This window comes from Protopterus annectens, chromosome 10.part0 (assembly GCF_019279795.1).
Source record: "Protopterus annectens isolate FY-2018-M chromosome 10.part0, PAN1.0, whole genome shotgun sequence".
Classification (NCBI taxonomy): Eukaryota; Metazoa; Chordata; order Ceratodontiformes; family Protopteridae; genus Protopterus; species Protopterus annectens.
Window position 1 is genome coordinate 1,719,227,570 of NC_056744.1, and position 10,885 is coordinate 1,719,238,454.

Below are 10,885 nucleotides of genomic sequence, written 5' to 3' on the forward strand. Positions count from 1 at the left end.
AGGGAACCCTTAGCCTTTTGCAGCTTACATATCCCTGCAGGCATCTCACCCTTCCTCCTTCCTTGAGGGGCACTCATGTCTTTACGAAAAAAAGGTCCCCTGCACAGAAGTAATTGCACAGCTCAGCACAACATGAACAAACCAAAATACAAGAGCCAGCAACTGTGAGCTGTGTATGGAATTTATAGAAAAACAAGAAATAACCGACAGGTTTCGGCTAAGAACTTGACCTAGCCTTCATCAGTGTTAAAATTGCACAACATCTTGTAATCTTTATATACAGATTCAAACAATTAATCAAGAATTCTGATTGGTGAGCTCATAAATATTCATTCAAACCAGGGTGGAACAGTCCACCCAACTTTACAATCCACTTTTTCTCTTTAGCATTTAATTTGGTGTGCCAACCAATTTTATTTGTTCTATTATCTATTATTTTATCAATAATGGTGAAATGAAATGTTGCTATAGAGTGTTGTAGAGTATGTTTATATAAGGCATTACTCATTCTTTTACATTTGACATCACTAAGATGTTCAGAAATGCGTAGACCTGAGGGGGCTGGATGTCGGTCCTATATAAAATGCATGGCAGCTGTAAGTGGCCAGGTATATGATCCAATCTGTGCTGCAGTTTGCATAAAACCTTATGTCAAATACCGTCCCACAGTTGCTACTGGAAAATTGTCTAGTCTTCAACACATGTTTACAATGGCTGCAGTGGCCACATGGCATACAACCCATTAGCTTATCCCCAGAAATGGTAGTCTGGATCATATGTGGATATGTGGATTGATGATGATGCTTGTAGTGGTTAAAATATGATCCCAGGTTCTTCCCTAGATCTAGATGGGCTGTGTGAACCACTGTACCGTCACCTACGGCTTTGGTGACCGCTTCAAAGAAGTCTATCAGGTTTAGGAGACATGACCTGCCTTTTACAAACCTGAACTGGGTAGGGTCCAGAATTTGGAGATTACCAATGCCATTGTTAATAAGTTCCATGATGATACATTCCATAGCCTTGCAGACCAGGCTCGTCAGGCTAATGGGGCGGTAGTTCCCGGGGGCCGTGGTGGCTCCCTCTTTGTAGAGTGGGATAACTGTTGCTGTGCGCCATTCAATGGGCACAAAGTCTGAGGTGAGGCTATGATTGAACATGGTACTCAGGAGGGGTGCCAGTTTGTTCTGTAGTTCATGTAGAACGCAGTCTGGGATGTTGTCTGGTCCCATGGATGCTGTGTTCTTGAAACCAACAAAAAAGGCAGCGAGAAAACTGGTAGCTACAAGACAACAAAAATATTTTATTATGTTATGTTAGTGCTTTCGGAAAGGTTAATACCTTTCCTTCATCAGACAACTCCATAAACCAATTAGCCTTCCTTTTATAACTTCACTATGGTTATTAAATGACGTCATTATGATCCATTAAAGAATCAATTAAAAATGCAAAGCACTTGATGAAGCTGGAACCTAAAACTCTACTTTCATCAAGCCTTATAACAAAATAAATCCATAAAAACCAGTAGAAGCATATGTATTTAGTTGCACATATTCACAAAAATAAACTAAATAAAAAATAAAAAATGAATTAATGAATATATGAATGAATAAATAAATACGTAGATGAAATCTGCAAATAGTAGCAAACTCAAAACATATTTAAGAACCCTTTAAACTCTTTTTTATATATACTAAATTGTATAAATAAATATGCTGTGTTCTTGGCTTTGGAGAGTGTTTTTTTTTTTTTTACCTGTGCAGCTGTGATTACAGGAACTTTGCATTCTTCCAGTATAGAGATGGGCCCTTTAGGGGATGAGAGAGAGGGGTAAAGTGCTATCTGCCAGGATGTTGGCAATATCAGTTGGTTTTGTATATTTAGTGCCATTGTGCTGTAACTCAGAGCAGATCTGAGTGTTGCCATTGAGGTTCTTGACATAGCTATAGAATGCATTGTGGTTGTCTTTAGAATCAGCGGCGATTTTGTTTTCGTAACTAGCTTTGTAGGATTTTATGAGGGATCTCAGCTTCTTACTGAGGCTGACCACGGAGTTCCTCCAATCATGGGATTTTACTCATTTTTGCAACAGTTTCTTTCTTCTGTTGTAAAGTTTGTTTATGGCAGGGGACCACCAGATTGGCTTCCTTTTTTTGCAGGATAGCATCTTGTTTTTTTTTAGGGATTGCACAATCCATGCACTCATGTAAGTGCTTATAAAGTGCAATTGTATAGGATTCAGCAGTTGTACCTCTATTGTCCATCAGCATGGGTGCCGTGAAGTTTGCCACTTCTGTCTTAAGAAGCGTGAAGTTGGCTTTGGAGAAATTTTTTACAGTTGTTTCCCTAATGGGGGGTGGGGGTGGGATGTGGATGTCTAGGGTGATTTGCTTGTGGTCGGATCTGACCGATGAGGAATTGACCTGTGGTGTGGAACACCAGTTGCCCATGTTGGTAATGACCAGGTGTAGGTTATTGCTGCCCCTCGTGGGGGTGTGGATAAGTTGATCCAAGGCACTGGAATTTATGAATGCCAGAAAACGTTGAGCACAAGAGTTGGTGCATGAGTAGTTTTCCCTGTTAATTATGTAGTTGAAATCACCCATTATTAGGGTGTTAGGTTGTGCCCTAATATTTTCCTGTGTATCAAGAAATGAGAGTGGGAATCCTGGGGCATGGTGGGGGATCTGTAGCAAGCTACAGTTTGGATTGCGGTCATGCCCAGAGTTAGTTGCACTTAGATAATCTTGGATACATTATGCTGAGCAACTAGCTTGGAGGTGTGGATATCCTTAATGAATATGGACACGCCTCTGCCTTTAGTGCTTCAGTCCAGGTTATGTGGCAGAAAGGTGTAGTACGAATTATAGCCTAATAATGCAGGGGTGCCCTTTGGAGCCTTGAACTAGGTCTCTGTCACTGCACAGATGTCGATGTTCTCCATTTTAAGGAGTGCCTCGAGTGAGTGCATTTTGAGGTTTAAACTTCTAGCATTAAGTAGCATTACACTCAATGTGTATCAATAAAATATGCAATTCAATAAGTGTTTCGAGACGGGCCATAAAATACTACCCCTCAAAAATGACTCATAAATGCGGCTTACACTATGTGTGCCTAGCTAGTCCCCCCCAGCACACAAGTTACAAAATACAGTTAAAACGGACCCAGCAACTGATTGGCATCCTGACACTCTTTACAGATGAGGACTCAGAGATAATGTTACTTGAATGTGTCCTTGCTGTGACAAAATAGTTAAATACAACAGCCAAAGGGTCACTTTAAAGTGCCTACCATACAGAAAGAAAGTAGGAATGCACGTGAATGGGATGCCTGGGCTATGCTTATTTCACAACAGGAGCTTGTTCCAGCAGTTCCTTCTACTGGTAGCTCAGAGGAAATCCATATCATTGATAAAAGTTTCTGAAATGTCAATCTTAAACTGCACTTTTCCATCATAAAAACAGTTCTATAAACTTCTTAAGTCGAAGAACTGAACATATCAACCTGATAATATTACTATTTCATCAGGTGATTCTCACTGTTGCCAAGGCCAGTATTATGGTACTTCCTGGTTACCATTGGCAACGCTCATGCCATCCCTTACCTTACATCTTTGGGAAGTTTCTCTGAAGTTTCTACTATACTTCCCACTCCCTGTATTTATTCATAACTTACAATCTTGTTTGCAAGGGGCTTGAAGCAAATAAGAAAGGGTTGTACAAGTTACTTACCCAGGTGCAGGGTTAGGTTGATGGAGTTAGGGTACTGGATTCCTGCCAACATGGTATGACTTTGCCACCACGTGGTTTCTGCTTGATTGTTATAGTCGGTCTGTAGCAGAGTCAGAGTCAGAAACCGGCAAACAGATGGAGATGGATGATCTGTCCAAATAAAATGCAGGATTCAGTAGCAATAAAGTCTGCAAATATCAGAAAGATGAAAGGGGAGTGCTACTGCTGAACCTTGTATTTATTTGGACAGATCAAAGAAAAAAATTAGATAGTGGGTGGAGGTGTTATGCAAGTGGTGGCTTGTCATGGAATAATCCGATTGGCTGCTGCCTCTTGCTCCTTGCAATGCATAGAGAATCGACTACTTGCATACACAGCCGATTTTCTACAAAAAGCTAAATGTGAACAACATATAACTCCACAATGAAAAGTAAGTTGAGAAAGTAACTGAAAAAGTTTAGGTACTTTTTCAACTTATTATTTAAAAGTGGAGCTACAATACGCCTGTAAAGTTAGCTGCACTTGTGGAAGTGACTCTGCTGTAACTACATACAATTGCTATCATCTGACAGTGGACGGATGTAAGCACAGAGGCGCTGTGAGATGGTACTCTGGGCTAACGTGTTAATACCGGATCATTTCTTACTAAAAACTATCCAATTTAAGTAACACCCCTACCTAACTCCTTTTTTCCCCCATCCTTATCTTCCCATCTTCCTATTTGCTATAAAGCATCCTTGAATTTTCATACACTGACAACATTTCTAAATCCCTTTACCAGATCCATACTTTCTCAAAATGCCCCAAACCAATTAATATGCTAAACTATCAGAAGCACCAACAAAAAATCCAGCTACATCAACTAAAAATAATTTTAAAAAAGTACGCCAGAGAAAAGTTCAAATTGTTTATTTAAAATCATGAGCACATTCATTCACTTAGTAAAATGTGAAATTCATCAAATAAAAAGCATCCTCTGTGTCGCCCTTAAATTTTAAATTAGCTCCATTTGGTGATCATAATATTCAATTACCAAGTCACATGAACCACAAAAATAAATAACCTGCAAATACATTCTAATACAATATTCACATTAAATAAAAAAAAATCTTTAAATCTATAATTTTATTCTATTCATTAATAAGACTGTTAATAGATAATTTATCATAAGTACCTTGTGACCTGGTGGTGTCTAATACTGCCAGTATAATTCATATTTTTTCCAAGAAAACAAACCAGTTACCTCCTCTGTCAGAAAAGGCATCTTTTTCAAAACATAAAATAATTTAAAATATTTTTTTAAATCCTGTCATTTTTCAGAATGTTTGCATAATACATTTCCTTTGTCCCTATTACTTACTGCATATACATGTTGATAAATTGTCTTCCTCAAAGTCTTCTTAGTTTTGACAGTGTAAAACACAGGACATGATGAACACTGATCCAAGTCAAACATCACTCTAGTGTTATAACTAAATCTTCCATTAGGATAGTTCATCCTTGTAAAATTCCCTATAGTAAAAATCACCCCTTCATGTACATAACTACACTGAGCACAGCTACCACATTTAGACATGCTCTTCATTGTGAGGTTGTCATTCCGCATTGTACTGTGCCCCTTTTTCAAAAAAAAACTTTCTAAATTAGTACCGGTTGTATAAACTACCAAGAGTCATTCATCAGTAATTGTTTGGACCCCCTGGGGTTCAGTAATATTCTTCCAATTAACTTTCAAATGTATCCTTAACCTTCCTTGTTACCCCACTAAATTCACATTATCATGGTCCTAAAAATTAATTATCGTTCATGTGTAAGAGCTTACATTTTGTAACCAAAAGTCAGTGTCTATGGAGTCTTTGCCATAATTGGAATCATCCCTTAACACTGGCTTTAAAAGTTTTCCCTAGTGACCTCTTCCTTATACTTGGTAATCATGTCACTGAAGTATTGGTTGTTCAAAAACATTTATCATATTTCCACCTAATTAGGGAAGATAATATCCTCAGTAGTAGTTTGTAAAAATCGTATCAATTGTCCTCTCACTGTTTCTTTTTTTGCCAAGGAGATTTGTGACTATTGTAGTGTAGCAAACTGTTAAAATTTCCTTGTTGTCATACTGGCCTTTAAACATCAAGAAAGTAGTGTTAATATATTTCAGAAATTATTCTCCATCTCATAAAGTAAAGATGTCATCCAAATAACACAAATATACCTTAAAAATAGAAAAAAATGTGATGAAAAAAATTAACAATTTTTATCACAACCACAATATAATATTGGTACAAACTGAAGCAGTCTCAGCTGTCCTGGCCATCCCTGAAACTTGCTTGTAATATAGTCAAAGAAAACAAAATAGTTGGCCAAAACAATTTCCATACTCTCCAAAATACAATTGATATTCTGATTTAAATTTGAACCCCCTGTTAGGGAATCATTGAACCATTGCACGCCCTCAAGATGGGGAATGACCAAAAATACATATTTTACATCAACAAGAAGAAACATTAACTCCTCATCAAACACTACATTTTGAATTTGATTTCAAAAATACCAAGTATCCTTTTAAAACGTGTTTTATCATTAAAAACATTTTGAAAGTAAGGTCCACAAATTTAGTTAGTGGTCCAGTCTTAAAACCACATCCTGTGACAGTTGGCTGCAGTGGTGGATTCACAACAGCTTTGTGTACCTTTTGGTACCCAAAAATATTAGGAATAACAGGCTTCTCAACTTTCAAAAATCATACAATATAGCCTCCAAACCATAATTATCAAATCAGAGCCAAACCTCAACACAATGGTAAGCTATATTGATTTAATTTCTTCTGACACTAAAAAAAATACCATTGTTCAAATGTCACATTTTTTGGAGGGTAAACTGTCTATTAAAACAGCTCCACCACCTTTGTTCACCTTAGTGATTCTTACGGAGCAGTTGCTATTTAAATTCATTCATAAGCCTCCTTTCCCCAGATGTGAAGTTGAAGTGAAAAAAAAGCTTGACCAATCATGTCAGATGGATGAGAGATTTAATATTTTGTATATAGACATAGAAAGAGCCAAAGCTGAAGTGAGACAGAAATGATCAGTTCCAGGACATGACTGCTCAGTTCATTGAATCTTCCCTGTCTGAAAAAAGGACAGTAATGTCAAGTGAACTGAGGTGTCCAGTCAGAAGGACAGAGAACTTAAGTGCTTATTCTGTAATTGAAATCTTATAATAGCAGTAGTGTTGATTAAGCAGGCATTGAGCTTGCAGAAAGTGTGTGTCCATGCCCTGTCCCAAATCTTAGAATCTGCCTGATTGCTAGAACCACCCAAATTAATACTGATTATTCTGTTTTAATGAATTACAGGCAGCAAACAATAGGCCTACCTGGCTCGGTGATTAGTGGAGAATGAATGAGAATGATTAGTGGAGCCATTTCTGAAGCTTACTGCTCTACTGTGCCATGCCATGATCTTTGGTGATGATGCAGCCCTCATGACAAAGTGAGAAAGTCCATCTTATGTGCTCTCCTTCAGGAGGGGAATGAAGTTATGACAGTTGTAGGACAGCCCTTCAGTTCTGAAAGTAAATGTAGTACTGGCATTTATTTTTGAATGCTGGAAATGCACTGAAGACTGATAGGCATCTACCAACCAAGGCTCCTAGCACTTTGCTCATGGGCAGCTGCCCCTTTGTCCCGCTTTAACTATGCCTGTGGTAATAAAATTTGGATTACTGTCCAGAGAATAATTCTGCCTCACTAGTGTGTGGATGTATATATATATATATATATATATATATATATATATATATATATAATGTTTTCAGTTCTTTCATTTCCTGCATTATTTTGATATGGAGTTGTTCTTGCCACATTATAATGACACACAGTCCTGTGATCCAGCAAAAAGAATTAATTGCAAAGTGCTAAGTTACTTTATCAGTAGCATTCACTGCTTTCATTCTTTACTTGTCAGTAGAGGTGTTGGACAACTTACTCATCTTTTTATTTTGACAACAGCAAGCAACCACGATGAGTTACATAATGGAATGTCTTCACCCCGTGACAAAGCAAAGACCTACTTACCATAGGAATCTTTATGACATAAGCATCTTTCATATTAATACAATGTCAGGATTTTCAAACTCCCCGTTTGCCTTTTGATAGTGGATGATTGATAACCAGATGCCACAAGGTAGCTTTTATGATGCCTAGGATGAAGGCAGTCAGGAGGAGTAGCAACCCATAGTGATGAAGCCACTTTCTTTATCAAGTTAAAAAGCTGCCACTAGGGTTATTTTTTTTCTGCCTTTGGAAAGCTCTTGAAACTTCTGTGGTTGGACTGATGGTCTTCCAAATGGTATGGGCTGTTTTGTACACTCTAAGAAGTGGTAGATAACCAGAGTATGACACCATTTCACTGTTCAGCTGAGTACATGAGCATATTGTTCAAAGATTAATGTGGAGAAGATGTAAAGTAAGTAAAGTTTAAATAATAAATGCAGGCATTTTTCCTTGAGCTATGGCAAAAAACAGACTAGTTTGGCAGTGGCAAAAAAACTAATATGCAAGTCTGCCATATATGTAGTATTTAGGTCCCTTAACATTGATACAAAACACTGTTTGAATGTGTATTAGTCTTATATGCGGTACCTGTTGCATGATTCATCTGACAGTAAAACATTGTGTGTAATTTTTTTTTCCTTTTTTTTTTTTGGGGGGTAAGGTTTATTATTGTCATATATTCCTGCATTGTTGTACCTGTAACTATAGTGGGCTTGTTGGACAAACCCCCATGAATGGGGTAAAGGCTTTTTTGCCCATATGAGGAACTAACAAATGCTTCCAAAATAAATTTTTTAGAGTTGTAACTCTGCGAGTCATAGGTGAACCTTACAGCTGCTTGATAAAACCTAGTACTGATAAATGTAGTGTCAGAATTGCTTTGTTCTGCTTTGTAATGGTGTTAGTAACAGCAGAAAAAAATAATACTATAGAACATTATATTTTAAATAGCTGAACAGTATGCTGACAGCATGTCATTAAGTTATTTGCCTTATTTGTTTAAAAAAAAACACTAATAAATTTTCTGTTTTAGGTACTGAAAGCATGGAGTTGAGTGGAAGTTCCAGTCTGCAGCCTTCACTTGGGGGGCCCCAGTTACATCACTCAGCAGAGAACCTGCAGCAGTGTGCTGAGTCGGGACAGGACAGTGGCAAGCATCATGTGATGCCAGCACAACAGCTTCATGCAGGACGTAACTGCATCCAGAGATGTGAATGTAGCACAAATCATAGTGTCCACATAGGGAAGACACTATATACTGGTGCTGAATGCACCAAGTGGCTTTCACATAGCAGTAATCTGATACACGGTCAGACCATTTACAAAGGGAATCCCTCTCCCGGGGTCCAGTCTTGTGATGGTATGATGGTCCCTAAACATTTGAAGAAATTAAAGAGGGGTAAACATTATAAGTGTGCCGAATGCAGTAAATGTTTTTCTGAGAGTGCTCAGCTGATACACCATCAAACTATTCACACAGGTGGAAAAACATACGTTTGTAAGGAATGTGGTAAGTGTTTCACAAAAAATGTTTATCTTAAACAGCATCAGAACACACATCAAGGGGAAAGACCATATAAATGTGCTGAATGCACTAAATATTTTACATGTCTTAGTAAACTTAAACGGCATTGTATCATTCATACAGGAGAGAAACCATACCCTTGTAATGAATGTGGTAAGTGTTTCACACAAAATGCGTATCGAAAACAACATCAGAGCACACATCAAGGGGAAACACCATATAAATGTGCTGAGTGCAGTAAATATTTTACAAGTCTTGGTAATCTTCGACGGCATTGTGTCATTCACACAGGAGAGAAACCATACATTTGTATGGAATGTGGGAAGTGTTACAGACGAAAGGGGGATCTAAAATGCCATCAGAAATTGCACAGAGGGGAGAAACCATATAAATGTGCAGAATGCAGTAAATGTTTTACACATCATAGGAGCCTTCAGAAACATCATGCCACTCACACAAGTGGCAAACCATATGTTTGTATGGAATGTGGTAACTGTTTTGCACACAATGAATATCTAAAAAAACATCAGAAAACACACAATGCATATTTAAAAAAACATCAGAAAACATACCAAAGGGAAACACCATATAAATGTGCTGAGTGCGGTAAATATTTTACATGGCCCTGTAACCTTCAGCGGCATCGTGTCATTCATACAGGTGAGAAACCGTACACTTGTGTGGAATGTGGGAAGTGTTTCACACAAAAGGAGGTTCTAAAACGGCATCAGAACTCGCACAGAGGGGAGAAACCATATAAATGTATAGAATGCAGTAAATGTTTTACACGTCTTAGTAGCCTTCAGCGGCATCATATCATTCATTCAGACAAACCATACAATTGTACTGAATGTAATAAGTGTTTTCAAAGACAGGAACAACTAACTGCTCATCAGTACTCTCACTTGGGGAAGATGTCATATAAATGTGTTGAATGCAGTAAAAGTTTTGCATGTAAGAGGTCATTAAAACACCATCAGAACTCTCATACTAAGGACTTGCAACATCTTGGTTAACAATAGGAAAAAATGTGCTCCTCCTTAAAAGTGATGCTGCTAGCCAACCTAAGAACTATTGACCAATAACGTGCCTTCCAAAAACATGCAAGTTGTGTTTCAGAAATGAGGCAGAGCTTACAGTTTTTTTGATAAAAATTGCCTCCTGCCACTCGGACACTAAAGTAAAACAAGAAAATGGTCTGCAAAACATGCAAGTTGTGTATCAGAAATGAGGCAGCGCTTAGTTTTTTTGATAAAAATTGCCTCCTGCCACTCAGACACTAAAGTAAAACAAGAAAATGGTCTACAAGAAAATGGTCTGCAACAAAATATCATCTGCTACTTAAAAAAAAAAAAAAAAAAAAAAAAAAAAAAAGCATTCATAGAGAGTTATAAGTGGGTGAAAGCTAAAGTGTGGCATGGACAGGTTAAAAAATGATAATTCAGATGTGTTGTAGAACACTTGTGAATTTTAACACGTCATACATTTAATAAAAAAAATTACCATGAGACACTGGCAAACAACTTTACAATTGACTCATGGAAAAAGGCAAATTAGTATCCCAGGGATTAAAAT

General features: G+C 37.6%; 1 protein-coding gene across 2 annotated transcripts in view; it reads left to right on the forward strand.

Moving 5' to 3' along the window:
• LOC122813950 (zinc finger protein 883-like) overlaps positions 1-10,619 on the forward strand; it is an 846,666-nt gene extending 836,047 nt beyond the window's left edge. For both annotated transcript variants that reach the window (XM_044086495.1, XM_044086494.1), the window contains one exon: positions 8,819-10,619. In XM_044086495.1, coding sequence (XP_043942430.1) covers positions 8,819-10,326 — 1,508 coding nt within the window. In that variant the 3' untranslated portion in view covers positions 10,327-10,619. The remainder of the gene's footprint in view (positions 1-8,818) is intronic.
• Positions 10,620-10,885: the final 266 nt, after the last annotated feature.